The following is a 19,896-nucleotide window of genomic DNA, read 5'->3' as shown; positions in this document are numbered from 1 at the left end:
AGCCTTCTTTGAGGAGGGGTGAGGAAGTAAAAACAGCAGAGCAGAGAACAAAAGAAAATCTATAAGAAAACAAAGATGGATAGCTCTGATGTGTAGTATTTATTATTTATCTAGGCTTTCTTGAAGTAGAAATTTATTGCTTTAGGTTTTGAATCCTCTCATAGCAATTTTTTTCTTTTTCTATTTTCTATTTAAGTTTTAAATAAATTAATAAAAAATATAGGCTACAGAGTGGTTTTCAAGTTCAGCTTAAAGGGGAATTAAATGCTTAAATGTGGCGAGCAACAATATTAAACTAGAGACCACAGCAGGGCAAGAGAAGCTCCAGCCAATAGTAGCCACAGCAAGCTCTAATTCAGGCCAATTCAGAACTTTAGTCCTGTTACTTCTAGGTTGCAGGGAAACTCCCTTTTTTTGCAACTCTCTTCAAGAGATTTACCCATGGGCAGACAGCAAGTGTCAGAGGCACCCAGGTCTTTCTGACCTTCTTGAGGCTCTTGATCCTTTATCGAGACCAGGCTGGCCCTCCTCAATAGCTGCTGTACATTCCTGGGAAATAACATCTCCAAGGACAGCTGCCCACATCTTGAAGCCTCGGGGCCCTTGACACAGCCAGTATTCTGCCATAATTGTAGGACAATACATTTTCCTGGAATTTAGGAAAAGAATAGGACCTCTCCTGCTACCTGGGGCTGACCTCACTTCTTGTCTGGTGAGTTTTGTTTTTGATTTAACGTTGATGGGGAGATTCTTAAATATCACCTACATTCAAAATCACATAAGAAAACATTTACCTTGCTCACCAATATTTTCCATTGACACTGTGGGAAAGAAAAACAGAATAATGTTGGTTGTGAGTAATGTGCAGCATTTATGGACTATACTACTATTTAATTTTTAAGAACCAGGAAGGATTTCAGGCAGAGGACCACAAAGACAGAGGCAGAGGGTGGACAGGACTGTTACAAGCTATCCCAGCCAGAAGAAACTATCTGCTTTACAACACAAGCCGGAAGAGGTCATCCATCCCCACATTAAGCAATCCCCAAGGGAGAAATAGCCACTAAAAAATAGATCAATGTCATTCTGAAGGAGAAGGAAGCTTGAGTGGGAGGTCTCAGAGATCCGGCCTTGGCTTTGGGCCATTCAACACTGTTATTCATTCAGTGAAGGGCCCTGAGAAACAATCTAATTCAATCCACAGCCAGCCCAGAATTCCTTCTACAACAGCCCCCACAAGTGGGCGGCCAGTCTTTGCTTAAACATCTCTAGTGATGGAAAATTCTCTGCCACCTGAAGTAGCTTACTCAACATTTGTACAGTCCTAATTGTTAAGGGCTTTTTCTTACATTGAACCCAAATCTGTCCTTCAGGAACTTCCCTTTCTCTTCTTGTCAGGTCCTGCCAACAGGAATAAGTCTATTCTTCTTAATAATAATATTTATATAAAGTCTACTATATGTCAGGCACTGTGCTGATGCTTTGCAAATAGAATCTCATCTTGTACCTGAAGGTCACTTTGCTTCTTAAATCCCCTATTTTCTCTATATACAGTTGGTGATCTCCATAAGATTCTACAAATGAAAGTATGGGGTGCCTTTCACAGTTAAGGCTATCAAAAGAATTACAATTAACCAAACAAAATTATCATGAAACATAAAACAGAAAATTTCAGTCATATAAAATTGAAAAACTTTTGCACAAACTAAACAAAAATATTACTAAAAGAAGGGAACCACTTGATTTGAAAAAAATAAAATTTTTATATCTAATTTCTCAGACAGTGGTCTGAGATCTAATCTATAATACATAATACATAACTAATATGTAAGATAATGAGTCTTTTTCCCAGTGGATAAGCAATCAAAGGAACTGAACAAAGAGTTCTCAAAAGAAGAATTGCTAATTAATAATCCTATCGATGACTGTTCCCAATGACTAGTAACTAAAATGCAAATCAAAATTATTTCTTTTTAACTAAGTGGACAAGAGATGGTCATAGCCTGTGGTGGAGGGGCCACAGAAAGGTGTGCATATTCATACCCTTTTGCTGGAGCTGCAAATTAATTGAATCTTTCAGGAAAGCAATTTGAATATACAGATAAAGTCATTAAAAAATTCAATTGGTCCTTTGACCTGAGATGTGCTAAAGCATATGGTCCAAGGAAAATGTAGGAAGGGAATAAGCATTCTTTATCAAATATTATTTCATTTGATTCATACAACTGAGAGGCAGATGACCTTATTATCCCCATTTTACAGATGAGGAAACTAAGGCAATTAGAGGCAAAGTGACTTGCCTAGAGTCAGACAGCTAGTTTGTCTGGAAGTTGGGGATAGCAAGAAAGATTCTTATGCATGAAAATATTCATAGCAGCACCTTTTTATGATGGCCCAAGTGGACGTCCATCTATTGATGGATGACTAAACAGTTGTGGCCCACAAATTGTTTTTATAGGATAAAAACAATGAAGAAGAATTAGGAGGTCAACAAAACTTGCAGGATAATATGTAGGGAAGAAAGCAGAAACAGGAGAATAATACAAAAATAAATCAACAGCAGGTGTTTATAAAGTACCTGCTTCATAGGTATATACTGTGTTAGGTGAAAGGAACAAACAGTTTCTACTTGGCCCTAAAAGATGAGAAAGAACATTGCCCAGGAACTGGAAACTGAGTGGATGCCCATCAGTTGGAGAATGGCTGAATAAATTGTGGTATATGAATGTTACGGAATATCATTGTTCTGTAAGAAATGATCAAGAGGAGGATTTCAGAAAGGCCTGGAGAGACTTATATGAACTGATTCTAGTAAAGTGAGTAGAACCGAGGGAATACTGTATACAACAAGATGATTATGGGATGATCAATTCTAATGGTCACGGCTCTTTTTAATAATGAGGTGATTCAGGTCAATTCCAATGGACTTGTGATGGACAGAGCCATCTGCATCCAGAGAGAGGATTGAGGGGACTGAATGTGGATCATATTTTCACTTTTTCTGTTTCATATCATATTTTCATATCATATTTTCATATGTTTCATATCATATTTTCACTTTTTCTGTTTGCTTGCTTTTTTTTTCTTTTCTTTATCTGATTTTTCTTGTGTAGCATAATTATAGAAATATGTATAAAAGAATTGCACATGTTTAACATATTGAGAAGGGTTGGGGAGGGAGGGAGTTAAAATTTGGAACACAAGGTTTTGCAAGGGTGAATGTTGAAAACTATGAAAATATATTTTGAAAATAAAAAGCTAAAAATTTTTCTTATAAAAAAATACTCAGATTTTCATTAAATACCTTTACATGTGGTTCTAAAAATAAATAACCCAAAACAAACAAACAAACAAACAAACAAAAATTGCCCTTTTCTCCTGGCATAGGTAGGGGGGACTATGGAATACTATGTATCTTTCAGCTGTTTGTGATGGCTGACTTTGTTGCTTCTTTGTTTCAAGGGAGGGCTCACTGGATAGTGGCTGGCAAAGGGATGCAAAAACAGTTGTTTAAAAAGAAAAAATGGATTCCCCAAAATAAAATTAGAGGAAGTTAACTGGCCTAGGAGATAGAGCTCTGTATCTGGAATCAGATTCAAATCTGCTTCAGGCATTTGTTAGCTGTGTGAACCTAGGCAAGTCACACAAATTCTCTCTGCCTCAAGTTTGCCATTTGGAAAAATGGGGATAACAATAACATCTACCTCTCCCTCACGGGTTGTTGCAACTATAAAATGAGGTATTTGTAAAGTGCTTTGCTAACCTTGAAGTAGCTACACAAATCCTAGCACCATTATTAGTTAAAATAAAATGATCCATTTCTAAAAACTTTGCAAGTGGGTTCATTTCTAAGCTGGGCTTGCCTTTGGCTGCCCATCTCTACACTTGAGAGATCACGAGATCAAGGACATCTCAACATCAGAAGGATGGTTAATAAGAGAGCTGGAGAAAACTCCCCAGCGGTCCTTGGTCCTGTGACTCTCTCCTACTCCGTGGCTGCAGAAGGGGACAAGTGCTCAGGGGTCTCATGGACATGTTAGTCCAGGCTGTTCAGTGAGGAACGTGCTCCTGGAGGAAGTGACTTCTCCCCACATTGGCATTCTCCCTATATGGGAAACGGATGAGGAAAGGAAGCACAGTGCAGTGGGAGGGAGCAAAGGAGGGAAGCAGGAAGGCTCCCAGCTGTTCTTTGGAAAGAACTGGCAGAACCACAGAACGGCAGAGTGGGTTTCTGTGTGCGCTCAGAGGCTACCAGGAACCATTTTACAGGACACTGTTTTCCCCTGTTCAGCAGGGCTTGAGAAGGATCTAAACTTGCCATCAGGAAGATGGCACCTGCAGACAGCTTTTGGCAAAGCCCCTTTCCCGCCCCCCAATAAGGTGGTCACTTAGTTCTCTACAAGGACCCTGCTTTTCAGCATGGCGGCTGCTAACATTCCAGGGAGAGGAGGTGGCCCTTTTCTCCTGAGCAGAAACTTTTTCTGGATACATCAAAAACTCGGGCTTCTTCTGCAAGTCTTGATTGCACTTACTAATTTGTTTCTGTTCATTAGGTTAAAAGAGTCGAGTCACAGACTAACTAGATCTTTTCCCATTCTAGGCCAAGTTGCCATAATTGTAATCTGCAGTCTCAGTGATAAAGAATGGGGACAGGAGCAGGAAGAACAAAAAAGTGCTCAACCCTATGAGAGCAGCTTAAGGGCTCCTAGGGAACCATCAGCCAAAATCCTTGAACCCAGACCCAAGCCCCCAGGGCATGACCCCACCCCCAGCACCTAGACCATCAAAAACATGTTATGGCACAAGGCTGGGGGCCCCTGTGCGACCTGCTTGTGGAGAGAGCTTGGACTAGTGACAACCCCCCACCCCCCTATGCCCTAGCTTCTGAAAATGAACTCTCTAGTTCCTGAAGGCAGAGGGCTGGATCAAATGACCTCATGTGCTTTTCATTCAGAAACTGTGGAATCAAATCATGCCCCTGATGCTGGTCAGAACTAATTCCTTCAGTCTCTTGGGATGAGGGAGTTGGACCAAGTGATCTCTGGGATCTCATACAGCTCTAGATTGAAGGTCCTCTGATTTCTGACTTCTCACAGCCGGGAATCTCCTGGCAACTGGGCAGTCATAAGTCTCTCATCCCTGGTTCCAGCCAGCCACACTGCCATGGACTCCTACTCACATTCCACCGAATCAAGGGCACAAATTCTTGAGGCAAAACCTATTAGCGCCCTTGGGAATCTTTGTGTCCCAAAAACCTGCAATCCACAGGCCCAACCAACACATGCTCACAAAAACCTCAATACTGGAAGTCCTGAGCCTGGAGCAATGTGTCCAGAGATCTCCCCCGTACATCAGTCCATCTCCATGGAAAGACCTACTAGCACCCCCTTCTCTCTATATGTCCCGGGGGAGTCATTCAACCCCTTTTAAAACAATCCTCCTCAGGAGATAATAATTTGTCTACAGCTCATCTCCTAGGGTTTGCATTAGGTAAAAAGCTGAAACAATGCTTTCCAGGTCCTTCCTTCCCAACAGTCCATTTGCCACTTCATTGCGTTCTTTCTAAACTCCAATCCTTTTCTGTGTTAGGTCCGACAAGACCCTGGGGTGGCCAGGAAACAGTCTCCTTCTGTGGGGCCAGGGGTCTCACAGTGGCTGCTAAGACCCCATGACCAAGACATCAGATCACGTGGTGATTCCTACCAGCCTGCAAGCTCTGATGCATGTCTTCCTCCTCTAGAATAAGGAAGTATTAAATATATTGACTTTGCCAGCCCTTTGTGCATCTGTACAGTAAAAACGCCTTGCTAAGCCAAGTCTAAACAGATTAGGCACCTGGTGATCAGAATGAGGAAGGCAGAATCCCCCCTTATCCCTACCTATGTATTATTCTGGCTGAGAGATTCAAGCTCCAGTCCTGTTTTCTCCCTGATTCCTGTAACAAGACTATAAAATGTTGGCTTACAGACTAACTCACATTTTAAAAATCCAGCAAACCCTATATAAAACCTAAACTGAGACTGGAAACAGACAAAAAAAATTTATATATATATATCGATTACAACTCTCCACAATGTCTCCTAAATATTAATAGCCCAAAGGCAGAATAATAGAACAGAGGCCAGAAGGAGGAGGAAAAACATGCAGGTTATGATCTGCTTTTTAGCCTTTTCCAGGGATGGAGATACAGCAGCCTCTTGGAGGTAAAGAACCGAGCCATTCCCTGGCCACTGAAAGAAAAAAAAAAGCATTTATATAGCACATACTGCATACCAGACACAAAGATGATCCTCACAATAAAGGTGGATGCTGTTATCTCCCTTTTACAGATGAAAAAACAGGCATACAGAAGCTAAGGCACTTGCCCATGGTCTCCTGAAGCCACATTTTATTATTATTTTTGATCAATTAAAGCTTTTTGTTTTCAAAATAAAAAATAAATGGATAATTTTTTAACCCTGACTCTTGCAAAAACTTTTGTTCCAAATTTCCCCCTCCTTCTTCTCATTTCCTCCCCTAGAAGGCAAGTAATCCAATACATGTTAAACATGTTTTTAAAATATATGTTAAATCCAATATATATATACACAGATTTATACAATTATCATGCTGCACAAGAAAAAATCAAATAAAAAAGGAAAAAAAATAAGAAAACAAAATGTAAGCAAACAATTTGAAAATGCTATGCTGTGGATCCACACAGTTCCCACAGTCAGTCTCTCTGGGTGCAGATGGGTCTTTTCCAAGGTCACATTTTAACTCAAGTCTTTTTAATATTCTTCTGGGCCAGCAAGTATCTGAGGAGATCAATTATTGCCTTCTCCCCCATTGTATGTTACAAATTTGGAGGCTGAGTTCTGGGGAGAAATGACTTTTTCCTCTCTTTCTGCTACTGAATATCTGGAATGAGACAAGATCTTAAAAGTCATTCAAGGGGCAACTAGATGGTAAAATAGAACACCAGTCCTGAAGTCAGAAGGACCTGAATTCAAATTTGATTTCAGACACCTATAGTTGTTGGATCCTGAGTAAATCACCTCAACTACTTTTTAAAAAAAAAGTCATTTGAATATAACACCTGAATTTTTCATATGAGAAAATTTGGTCAGGATTAAAGAGATAGCTGGTATTTGAAACAGAATTTGAATCCAAGTCTCCATGACTCCCCAAAGTAGCATGTCTTTTCAATCACAAGCACCTCTTTTGAACCACAGCAAAATGAATTAATATAGTAACAAAATAGAACTTAGGAAGGCAGTAAGAAAACTGTACTAAATTTCAGTATAACTTAGCCAAGAAAAGCGTGAATCCATTTTTGGACTCTGTGATGCTCTATCATTTTGCATTCTAAACCACACTAACATTTATAGAGATGGCATCTTCTATATCCAGGGGAACTCCACTGCAGTAATTCTTTCCTTCAGTCTGTAGTGACTATGAAGATGGGGCTTTCTATAGAAAATAGTGAGATCTGCCTGTTCATTTCCCTTATTTTCATCAAGTTCATGGAGGAGGGCTTTACAGAGGCAAGAATGCCAGCACCTGTACCAACTGTGGTCAGTCACCTCACTCTCCTTTTGAGGGAACAGCACAGTATATTGCTTTTTTTCAGCCATCTTTATCTTCCTTGTTTTCAGACATATTGAAAATCCACTCTCTGAGTAAATGCTTTTAAAATTGTGTCACTCGAATATGGAAATACATTTAGAAGAATTGCACATGTTTAACCTATATTGGATTGCTTGCTGAGTTGGGGAGGGAGAGAGGGAGAAAATTTTGGAACACAAGGTTTTGCAAAGATGAATGTTGAAAGCTATCTTGACATGTATTTGGAAAAACATAATACAATTAAAAAATAAAATGGTGTCACTTCTAGCATGAATTTCTGCTCTCTGAATTCTCTAGACGTATTTCCACTTCTTCATATGGCACACTAGGAAACAGAGAAATTGGAATCCAATGGGGGCAATTTTGTTATCACCATGAAAAGTTTGTTAAAGAAATGCTGGCAGATCTAGTCATACTGCTGTTTGTTGTCCCTCCAGTTCTGTCAGTAAATACCCTTGGGGTAATTTGACTCAGATGGATCTCATTCCAGTCTCCCTGGAGGCTGGTTCTCCCTTCTGCTGATCTTCACTGCTTTGTGAGGCACTGCAGGTTATATAGGATCAACCCTCTGTCTCCTCTGGAGGCTAGATTGGTGCTGTCCTCAGCTGCAAGGTCTCTGCACAGCAAGAATGGGAGCTGGTTTCTGTATTCTTTCAACCTCCTGGTTGTGGTGACTGTTCTATATATAAGTTCAATATTTATAGGATATGATGAATGTCTATATCAATGTCCTTTTTGCTATTCATTTCCCATTTGGGGAATGATCAAAAGGTTTTTTGAATAGGTCAAGTTAGAATGGCATATAATGTCTTCTTAACATTCACTCTTTCTTCTAACTTGTTTTGACCTTGCCCTGGAGAGTTGATGGTCTGACTGCACAGGTATTTGATTAGAAAATGATGTCCACATTCAAAGCAGTTAAAATACAATATATTTTTACTATATGTGAATACTTTAATATATTCTATATTGCTGTGTTGAGCAATTTCTAACTTTTAAAATCAGTATAATAGGAGAAAATCTTTTAATATCTAATTCCTTACCAAAATGACACCTTTCAACCCATTTTTAAAGAGTTTATCTTCATTGCACATGTTTAACATATTTTGGATTACTTGCCATCTACTAGAAGGGAGGGGGAGAAGGGAGGGAGAAAAAAAATTGGAATTCAAGGTTTTCTAAGGATGAATGTTGAAAACTATCTGTGCATATGTTTTGAAAATAAAAAGCTTTTAAAAAATAAAATAAAAACAAGAAAAAATTTATCTTCCCCAGAGCCATTTTTGACCCAATGTCACTAAGTATAAGGGCAGATAGGTGGCACAGTAAATAGAGCAGTAGGCCTGAAGACAGGGAGACCTGAGTGTAAATCTGGCCTAAGATTCTTACTATCTGGGTGATCCTGGACAAGTCATTTTATTCTTTTTGTCTCATTTTCCTCATGTTTAAAGTGAGCTGGAGAAAAAAATGGCAAACCACTCCGCTATCTTTGCCGAGAAAACCCCAACTGGGGTCACAAAAAGTCTGAGATGACTGAACAATAATGCTACGTATTAATTTATATGAGCAGCTATTTTGGAGAGTCTTACCAAAGTCTCTAGAATTTTTCTGCCTCTTCATTTTCTGTATCAGATGATGGCCTAAAGCTGCAGTGATCTACATGGTCATTTTGGAGCACTCAAAGGCCAGTTGGTCAAGAGTCCCATTTTATGATGTCAAATCAACAAGCTTTTATTAAGCACTTACTATGCACTGGGCAATTTGGTAAGTACTGAGAATATAAATTCAAGTAGAAAGAAGGATGATTTCTGCCCCCAAGGAGCTTACATTCTAACAGAGGAAGAAAACCTATAAAAGGAGATTGAAAAGCAGGAGAATTGGGGATAGTGAAGAAAGGAATCCAGAGACAGGCACAAATTGAAGGAGGTATTTCTGGTTGCTTTGATCACCCAGTAAAGACAATTCTGCTATTCTAGATTTGCTTGCCTAAGGAGTGCTGCTGGGTTTTCCTTCCATTGAGCATCTGATCCTTCACTAATTTTTCACCTGCAGTGATAATATCAAAGGGTTCAGTGTCTCCAATGTATGTCACTTTATTATTTGTCCAAGATCTCCCATGTAGAGTACCAGTTTATGAATGGTTGATGGTCCCCTTCCTATCACTTAGCCACCAACACCCCAGAAGGATATTATAAGATCATAGAAAACACTTGGAAAGGACCTTACAGGCCACTGAGTCCAACCTTCCTCTTTTGACAAGTGAGAAAACTGAGGCACAGGGCATTAAAGTGACATTCCCAGGATCCTATAGGTTATGGAAGAACTGGAAATGCCTTTAAGAGCCCAGAATCCCCCCAGACCACAAGGATGCTAAGAATCGAGAAAGAGCTATCAATCTGTCAATCCTTTCCGTGTCCGGGCCGGGTGAGGTTTCCCGTGTATATTGTAAGAAACCATCAGATTCAAGTCAGTGACCGGCACACTGCTGCATAATTACCTATTGTGTCCTTGGTCTTCATTTAGATCATATTCTGTCTCTACTGAAAATCTAAATCCTCTGAGGGCACTCATTAGATTGTCCACTTATTGTTGACAAACTGATAATCATTGCTGAAGGACATATAAATTATTACTGTGAAGAACATGGCACTCCACAATTAACACCCCACGTGACTTATCCCTGCTTTGAAGGAGCCCCAAATCACCCAAAGGCTTTTCAGAATCGGAAGCTGCTGTGCACAGCCTCCACACTCTTGCTGCAGATGATGGTCCCTAGTCTCCTTCAATAACTTTAGCTACAATTCTTCCTAATGAGCTATCAGGGGTCTCAAGGGGATGAGAAAGCAGGAAGGCATTGCTGGAAGAAGGCATGGCAATAGCATCGGAGACTGCAACAGACAGCTTATTCATTGTCTACCCCCAGAATCCTCGCCAACTTCCCAGCACACCACGGTTTGATTTCTTCCACTGTGATGTGATTTAGATGGCAGCCCCCCTAAATCAGCTCTCTGGTCCCCTTGAGCTTTGTGATCTGCTCTGTTATTTCAGAAAAGGAAATGGCTGAAAGAACTAGAAGAAAGTCCAAGGGCAATGACTTAAGGAATTGGCAAAGGGTTAAATTATTGTCGTCTCCTCTGGGTAAGAAAAGGGCAGCTGGGGGTAGAGGGGATAGAGCACTGGCCCTGGAGTCAGGAGGATCTCAGTTCAAATCCAGTCTTGAATTCTGCTAGTCCCTGGCAAATCACTTAATTTTGCTCAGTTTCCTCATCTGTCAAATGAGCTGGAATGACAACCAAAACAATATCCCCAATAGGATCACAAAGAGTCAGATATGAATGAGAACAAAAACTGGGCAAAACTTTCATGTTGAGAAAGATTGAAAGCAAAAGATGACAGAGGATGAGATGGATGGTGTTATAGGAACAATAAATATGAACCAGGTCAGACTTCAGGAGGTAGAGGAGAGTAGAAGGTATGCTGTGGTCCATGGGGTCACCAAGAGGAAGACATAGCTGAATGATTGAAAATAGGTATTAAAAAATAAAGTGGAAACAGCTCCTACCTCCCCAAAGTTCACATTTGTTCAGAGGAAACATCTATGAAGATTACAGAACAAACACAAGGCAGATAGGGGGGTAGGGAAGACCCCAGCATGGAGGGGATCAACTTCATGTAACCTCTTGGACTTAGATTTGGAGAGACAGGGGTAAGGAGGGGAGGCATCCCAGGTGTGAGACACGGCGTAAGAAAAGGTAGGAACATGGGAGATAGAGCAGCCTCTGTGAGGAGCAGAAAGATTGTTCACCAGACAAATGAGATAATGTGAGAGCAGCCTGGAAGGAAGTCTGGAAGGAAGAGCTTTTGTGAAGGGTTTTAAGTGCCAAGCAGAGAATGCTATTAACTGGGAGCCACTGGGAGTTCACTGAAAGGGAAGTGACATGGTCAGATCTTCTCTTTGGGGGAAATCCCCTTGGAAACTAAGTCAAGGATGGATTCTAGAGAGAGACCCTTGAGGTAGAGAGGCCAAGGGAGGCTCCTGTGGGAGTCTGGGTACAATGTGACAAGAACCTGGAGCAGGGGAAGGATAATGTGAATGGACAGAGGCGGCCCAAAGCAGAGATTTAACAACAACTTGTATGGGAATTGGGAGAGGGAGTGATGAGTTCAAGATAAGTTCCAACTATTGTCCACAAGTGATAGCTCTATGGGTGCTCGCCACAATGACCATCATTGAGCCCTTGACAGAAATGATCCCTGGGCAGAGGCTGTTTTATTTTGGCTGTTGAACAGCCTTCAGGTGCCCCAAATCACAGAGTGCATACTTAATAAAGGATGCCCCAAAAGGTTGGGGAGAATTTCAAGCTACCAGATATAACTTGAGCTTAGTCTTTTGGGACATCCTACAGACAAATGGCTGCTGGTGGAATCCACACACTTCCTACATGATTCAAGCCTCTATTCCTCTATATTTTCTCTAAACATCCACATATTCCAAAGCGAGCCATATCATCATAGTTAGACAACAACCCCCCACAAGGGCCCAGTAAAGCAACATTGCCTGCCTGGAGAAAAGCCAGTGAAAGCAGACCATCCACGCTGTTAAAGATAGAAACTCACAGAAAGGAGAAATGCCGTGGCGGTTTCCAAGGATACCAGTGAACCCCTGCTGTGGAGCTCAAACACAGTCCTCAGTGGCACAGAGCACCCCCTGCATGAGGCATTGCAGGTGGCGAGCAACAAGTAGGGTGGCACTGGGCATCTTTGACTATGATGCCTCCTGAATGCCCCCGTGGGCAGCAGCACAAGGCTCACCATTCTCCAGGATGGCATTGCCAGCCTCCTTTCCATCTCCATAAGAGTCCCCAAAGATCCAAAGCCCATGCTAGTACCCACACAAGACATCCCTGTTCCGAGTTTCTTCTCTGGCTGTCCTCCAAGCCTGGATGCCTCCTTCTGCCTCTCAGATTCCCTGACTTCCTTCCAAACTCAGCTAATGTCCCATTCTCGTCAGGCGGCCCTTCCTTCCCTCCCATTTACCCCACACAGATCGTGTATGTGTATGTTAGTTTGCCCGCTGTCTCCCCTATTGATCTGTGACCTCTTTCAGGGAAGGAGCTCTTTCTGCCTTTCTTCCTTCTCCAGCACTTAGCACAGTGCCTGGCACATAGTAAGCACTTAATGCATGCTTGATTGGGGCAGATATCTGAGTCCAATCAGTTCAATCCCTTCATTTTGTGAAGGCAAAAACTGAGACCCAGAGAAGTAAAAGGGCTGCCAAGGTCCCACAGGTAAAGTCAGACTCAAGATGCTCTTGTCTCCTGAGTCACCATTCCTTCCTGGCCCAACTCTACCCTGAGATCAATGTCTGCAGTTAGTCAATCAACAAGCATTGATTAGGCATTGTATTAAGTGCTAGAGATACCAAAGAAAACTAAAGGAAATGGAAATAAAGGGAATGCTTATCAATTGGGGAATGGCTTAACAAATTGTGAAATATAAACGTGTAATGGAATATTATTATTCTATAAGAAATAAACAGGTAGATTTCATGAAAATCTGGAAAGACGTGCACTAATGCTGAGTGAAGCAGGAAACATTGTACACAATAACAGCAAAATTTTGTAATGATCAATTATGAGAGGCTTAATTCATCTCAACAATTCAGTGATTCAAGGTAATTCTAATACAACGATATAAGACATTCCAAAAGACTCATGATGGAAAATGTCATTCATATTCAGAGAAAGAACTATCGAGTCTGAATACAGATTTCTGAAGCATGCTATTTTCATTTTTTTGTTTTTTCTTTCTTGTGATTTTTCCCTTTTGTCTGATTCTTCTCTCACAACAAGATTAATGTGGAAATATGTATGATTGTACATGTATAACCTATATCAGATTGCTTGATCTCTTGGAGAGGAAAGAGGGAGGGGAGGGAAGGAGAAAAAAAAAGAAAATCAAAATATTATTAAAAAGTTAAAAACTAATGAACAATTTTTTTTTAAAAAGGAATAACCCTTTGAAGAAGATGACTCCCAGTGATAGGGAACCCATTTCTTGAAGCTGTTTATTCCACTTTGGCATAGCTCTAACTACTAGGAAAAATTTCTTATTTTCCAGAAACCTCTTCCCCCTTCTGCTATTCCTACCCACTGGGATCAGTTTTGTCACTTAGAAAAGAAATTGAGGAAAATAAAGGAATATTCTATGGCCAAGTGGAGCAAGTCTTTTCTTTTTCACTCCAGGACCTCTCCAATTTTGGAAAAAGTAAAGATCTTTCAAGCCCCCTTAACCCTTTTAGTGTAATGAGTCCCTTTGGCAGCAGTCTGGTGAATACCGTTGATTCCTTCTCAAAAGCATACATTTATATTGTTGCTGACATTAATGTTGAAGGAAATGCTAAATTTAAGTTAAAGGCTAATGAAAAGAAAGCCTTTTTTTTAAAAAACCAAGTTTACAGACCCCTTGAAATCTATAACCTCAGGGTTAAGCACTCATGATCTATACCTCTACCTATTAGACTGTTACCTCCCTGAAAGCTGGGTTTACATCTTTCTATTTTCATATCCCCAAGGGATCTCTCTGGGTCCCATGTTCACTGAAGTTTCTGATATTGTCTGACCTGTCATTCAAAGGAAGGCTTACAATATAAGATTCATATTTTAAAAAGTAAGGCAACTGACACTATTTCCCCATTACCCTAATTTGGGTACAAATGGAAGCAAACTGAAATGTCACTTAAGAGTAACCGTGCCTGAAAGTCAGTGGGAGCTATATCCAGAACAGAAAATAACCTGTGCATGCTCTCTGACTCAGTTATAGCATTGTAAGAGCAATACACTAAAGAGACCAAAGAAAAAGGAAGAGAATCTATGGATTAAAAAAAATGTTTAGAGCAGTTGATTCTATGGTAGCCAAGATTTGGAACTACCAGTGAATAGCTAAACCAGGAGTGGGAAGTCTTTTTCCTGCCAAAAGTCATTTGGATATTTACAGTATCATTTGCAGACCATACAAAATTATCAACTTACAGAACTCAAGTAGTAGGAAGTTGTTATATCTAGATTTCAGCTTCTCATCACTGGGTTGCCTTGGGAAATGATTTTGTGACCTTTTATAGATATTTCCCACCCTGGGTAAAACAAATGGTGATTTATGATTGACATGGAATATTCTTGTGCTGTTATAAATGATGAGATGGATAATTTTAAAGAAAAGTGGGAAGACTTCTCTGAACTGATGCAGAGTAAAGCAAACAGAACCAGGAGAACATGACAGCAATAATGTAGAGAAAAATTAGTCGGAAAGACTTGAGAACCATGATCAATGCTGAAGAATGAAGAAGAAATATGTCACTCATCTCCTTTCTCCTCAAAATTCAGAAGACAACAGGCATTTTCAGACATGGCTGACATGGAAGATTGTTTTACGGAACTATATAAATATGTATTGAGGGATTCAGAAATTAGTTTAATTTTAGGGGGGGCCATATGTGATAGGGACAGATTAATAAAATATATTTGTTACTTAACTCTATTTTAAAGGAATTTAATTTTTTTTGAGAGTGACCCTGAAAGCCCTGAGCACAGCTCAGATACAAAGTTTTTTATGCCTTGTATCAAAGTTTTTATGCCAAAGAGATTTTTCAGAAGCCCAGATCCCCAGATGCAACCATGTCACACTCCCTTATCCCACCCCACTTTCTTTTCAGGGACAGGGGAGTGCCTTTAAAAAAAATCGAGCTCTTTGCTTTGCCTTATCATTAAGGGGCCCTGTCTACGTTCCTCTTCCATCATTTATCTCAGTACTACACTGAATTCCATAGCCTGTGGATTTTAGGATGGGGAATGAACTCAAAATTATACAACAATTGGTTAAATAATTTGTTGTGGTAAGGGAAGGCTCAGAAGAGAGATTAGAAATCAGGTCACACTGAATATACTTTTTTTAAGGGGTTCCGAAGGGGAAAACTACAGCCAGTGGAAGGAAGGAACAAAGCAGTAATTCTTAGATCAAGGACTGCTTGCCTAGTGATGTGGGCCATTTTAGAAAGCAATGGGCAAGGGAATCTGCTGCCCCTTCTCGGAGAAGTCCAATGAGGGGGAACCACATCTGGAAAACCTGAATTAAAGTGGAAGGGGAAAGACCACTACTTAAAACTTGCATTTACTGGTCAATTCCTTCCCAATTCAAATCTCAGGATCTTCCAATCATATCCAAGAGCATATGCTATTTTCACATTTTTTTTCTCTCCCTTGATTTTCCCCCTTTGCTCTGATTTTCCTCTTTCAACAAAATTCACAAAGCAATGTGTATTAAAAAAAAATAAAATTAAAAAACAATAATTAAAAATGACACTTTCAATCAGGTCCAGGAAGAGTCAGAGGAGAACTAGGATAATTTAGGTGCTAGGGACATTTTAGCTCAAAAGCAGTTCAGCATGTTTTAGGATGAAGAAAATTGCCCAGTCCTGGAGATGAGGAGTTTGAGTTCTGAATGGGAAAGGGTATTTGTTGTGGAGAATAGTTTAGGCAGTCTAAGATCTCTCCCAAGTTGAAAATTCTAGGATTGTCCATCTGGCACCCATGAAGGGACAGTACACATCAGCACTTGCACACAAGATCACAGGATGGTAGTATTGGAAACCTTAGAAATCACCATCACAAGATTTTTCACCATTATTGTAGCCTGAGCCCCTTGGGCAGGCTGGTGAATCCCTTATAGAATCAACTTTTAAAAATACTTAAGACATACACAGAGCATTACAAAAGAAACCAATTATAATGAAATGCAGACGTGATTTTTTCCCCGTCATCTCTGAAATCTAGCCATTGACCCTTGAGGAACATGCATCTGCATAAAGAGGTTTTCACCATTACTGTGGCCTGAGCCTCTTGGGCAGGCTGGTGAACCTTTCAAAGAATCACCTTTTAAAAGACATTAAATACAAAGCATTACAAAGGAAACCAATTTTTTCCTATCTCTGAAATCTCGCCATTAACCCCTGAGGAACATGAACCTCAGATTAAAAATTGTTGATTCAGACTAGAATGCTCATTTTTCTGGTGAGGAAACAGGCCAGAGTGGCAATATGATTTACCCTGTCACACAGCCACAGCTAGAAGGTGGGATAGCCAAGCTTGAATCCCTATTGTTTTGATTCCTAAATCCACTATCCTCCCCCCCCCAATTTTACTAAGTTGGCTTCCATTTTAAAAGAGATGGGGAAATGTCACCGCAGCATTAGTTTCCTAACTGGCCCCCCAGCCTTCAGCTTCCCTTCCCCTCCTTCCCTCTGCTTCCCACTTGGCTGCCAAAGAGATTTTTCAGAAGCCCAGATCCCCAGATGCAACCATGTCACACTCCCTTATCCCACCCCACTTTCTTTTCAGGGACAGGGGAGTGCCTTTAAAAAAAATCGAGCTCTTTGCTTTGCCTTATCCTTAAGGGGCCCTGTCCCTTCCAATATACTTTTCCTCCACGTGGCCACCCAGCACATTGAAAAAAAGGGGGACAAAAGGTGACCTCCCTCCCCGGGCCTTTATACCGGAACTTCCAAAGTATAGACATCTAAGGAAATCCGACTGAGACCAAGCACACTCTCTAGCCATTCCTGTCCTCCTACCGTGCAGCCAGACAGAGGATCAGCAACCCCGGGGCCAGGAAAATCCTCCCTCCCTTCCTTCTCCTCTGCCTGCACGGGCTGACCAGGCTTTCTAAATGCCGCCTGCGGACCCACGCTAAGCTGCTTAGCCTAATACCATAACGCACGAGAAAAGGCAACAGAAGGTTTTTTAAATCACAGCTTCCCTCCTGGCTCAGGAAAAACCTGGGCTACGGAGAGGCCAGAGGGTCAGCCCCGGCCGATCCCGAAAGCTGTCGCGGCCACAACAGTCACTGAGTGCTCGGGAAGCTTTAGGACCCGATGTTGGTACTCTAACGGTAAACTCTCCCGCTTAAGGCGGCGGCGGGAGTGGGAGGGTGAGCCAGACATTTAGGTTGGTCCCAGCCTCCGGAGCAGCCCAGTGCTCACTTCAGCACAGAGCCCGAGGCTCCCGGGGGCAGCCACGCGTACGTTCCACTCCTACATTCTGCGGGATCTGGACAGCTCTCCTCAGTGCTGTCAGGATTAAAAGATCCTTGGTCACGGCCCCCTTCTCACACACACTCTCTCTTGTGGGGGTGACTGTTAAGCTCCGAGCCGAGCCTCTGCAGGCCGTTCTCACCTAGGAACCTCAGAACTCCCGCCAAGCCCTTAGAATAGATGTTCTTATCTTATGGAGAGCCCCCATTCCCCTCCCCCCCAGCTTGCATAAAACCAGTTTTTCACGTTGGGTCACAGTCTTGCCCCACGTAACCAATGCTGCTTTTGCAGCTCAGTGCCCCAAAGGCTAGGTCTGATATGTCTGTGCGTCCCCGTTCCCCTGTGCCCAGGCACTGAGTGCACAACCCCGACGTCCACACAGAACGAATCCCCTGGACCCAGTTCCTTCTCAGTACTCCTCCCCCCTCTTCTAGCTGGTGTTTCTGTGGCTCACGTCCACTGTGCTCCAAAGCTTGACTTATCTCTGCACCCCTAATCAGTCCCAGTCATAGAAGAGGAGGGTGCGGCCGGGGGAGGAGCAGCGACCCGGGACTAGGGAGGGGGAAAGATGCATGGGGGCTTCCTAGACTGTGACGCAGAAAGGTCCACACCCGGCCAGTTTGTCATTAACCCACAAGAGGGGAGGGGTCAGGGAGGGCGGGGACAGAAGGGGCGGGGGTGAGGGCCGCTGAGGGTACTAGCATAAAATAGGCGAATTGACAGAGCGGTCAGGGGCTAGTTGAGGGGAGGGGTCTGGGGGAGATCAGGAGCCCGGATAGGGGGGTTGAAGCCACACCCCCTGGGACACGCGGGCGCGCGGCGATTTGGTTCTGGCGGGGGGTCCAAGTGCTACTGGACTCACGCGGGGCAAAAGGGCTGGAGTTGGGGGGTCGGGTGAAGGAAGGGATGGGGGTCCCTTGGACTTCCGCGCGGCCTGACCCACAGTCACGCAAAGTTAAGAAGGGTTAGGGCGGGGGAAGGGAGTGAGGTTCAAGCAAAGGGTGGAGGCCCCCGGAGCCGCGCGCGGACTGACCCACGCGGCTCACAGACGGGGTCGGTCAAGAGTAAAGGGGTGGGATGAAACCCGACCAGGATAAGGGCCCGCGTGGGTCTGACCCTCGGAGGCTGGGACTGGGGCAAGAGCGACCGCCCGGGCCAGAGGTGGGGGGCCCCCCCGGGCGCGGACTGACCCACGCAGAGCTGTCCAGCGTAGGCGTAGTAGGACCAGCCGAGCAGGAGGCCGATGAAGAGCACGGGGATCCAGTAGAGTATCCGCCGCCAGCGCCGGGCTCGGGCCCTGGGCCGCCCTCTGGCACGACCGGACCCCCGTTCGGACCCCGACCCCCGTTCGGAGCCCTGGCCCTGGCCCGCGGACGCCATCGTTGCACCCTCCCCCCCGGCCCGGCAGCCGCCGCCGCCTCCTCCTCCTCCCTCTTTCCCAGCGCGCACGCCCACGGCCACGGCCACGGCCACAGCCGCCCCGCCTCCGCCCGGGAGGGAGGGGGGACGGGGGAGAAGGAAGAGGGGGAGGGGCTTGAGGAACCTGGGATGCTCCGGGATAAAAACCCTGGAGCTTTCCTCCGCCCTCGCCGGCTCCGGGGGCCGCCTGGTAGACTAGGCAACTGAGGCTAGACCTCTGGCTAAGGCAGAAGAAGTCACCGCCCCTCGGCGTCCTTCCTTAGCACCCTGGCCCGCCCATGCCTGCCTTTCCAGGCTGATGAACTCCACTCTCTCCTCCTTGCTGCCCTTTTCTGGGTCTCAGCCAAGCTGGTCTGCGGCGAGCCGGCTTCGCTACAGACCAATTCATGGGCTGCCGGCAGGCCTTGGTAACACACTGGTCCGGGGCTGAGCGCCGAGTTCCTCTCTCGCTCTGGGAGCCCTGAGCTCTGCCCCTTTGGATTCTCCCTGGTCCTCCCCCCGCGTTAAAACTCGTTCCATGCCCTCCCCCGCCCACACGCCTGTCTGGTTTCTTTGTATAAACTTGTGGGGGAGTGCGAGTGCTGGGTGCCGCCCCCTCCCCCTGCTCGGTGCCACCTGAGTGACTTGGGGCAGGTCTCAAGTGCTGAGGGCTGAAAAATGAGAGTTGGAGAGATGCTTTCGGTCCTGGGGTGAGGAGAATCTCTGTGACTGCCGTAATATCACATTTCTCCGCTGTACCCCTTCTCTCTACTCCTATAGCCACCGCTCCATCAGGCCTCCATCAC

General features: G+C 43.5%; 1 protein-coding gene across 4 annotated transcripts in view; it reads right to left on the bottom strand.

Moving 5' to 3' along the window:
* ZDHHC2 (zDHHC palmitoyltransferase 2) overlaps positions 1-19,093 on the bottom strand; it is a 51,217-nt gene extending 32,124 nt beyond the window's left edge. For 2 of the 4 annotated variants that reach the window (XM_074304828.1, XM_074304829.1), the window contains exons 1-2: positions 18,883-19,093; positions 795-821 (exon numbers count right to left, since the gene is read on the bottom strand). In XM_074304828.1, the coding sequence (XP_074160929.1) occupies positions 795-821; positions 18,883-19,072 (217 nt within the window). In that variant the 5' untranslated portion in view covers positions 19,073-19,093. Of the gene's footprint in view, positions 1-794; positions 822-17,641; positions 17,835-18,882 lie in introns of those variants that run through there. The other 2 variants (XM_074304830.1, XM_074304831.1) reach the window with 2 other exon arrangements.
* Between the last annotated feature and the right edge of the window lie 803 nt (positions 19,094-19,896).

This window comes from Sminthopsis crassicaudata, chromosome 3 (genome assembly GCF_048593235.1).
Source record: "Sminthopsis crassicaudata isolate SCR6 chromosome 3, ASM4859323v1, whole genome shotgun sequence".
Lineage (NCBI taxonomy): Eukaryota > Metazoa > Chordata > Mammalia > Dasyuromorphia > Dasyuridae > Sminthopsis > Sminthopsis crassicaudata.
The sequence above is the reverse complement of the archived record's forward strand: the minus strand, read 5'-3'. Positions and strand labels throughout refer to the sequence as shown.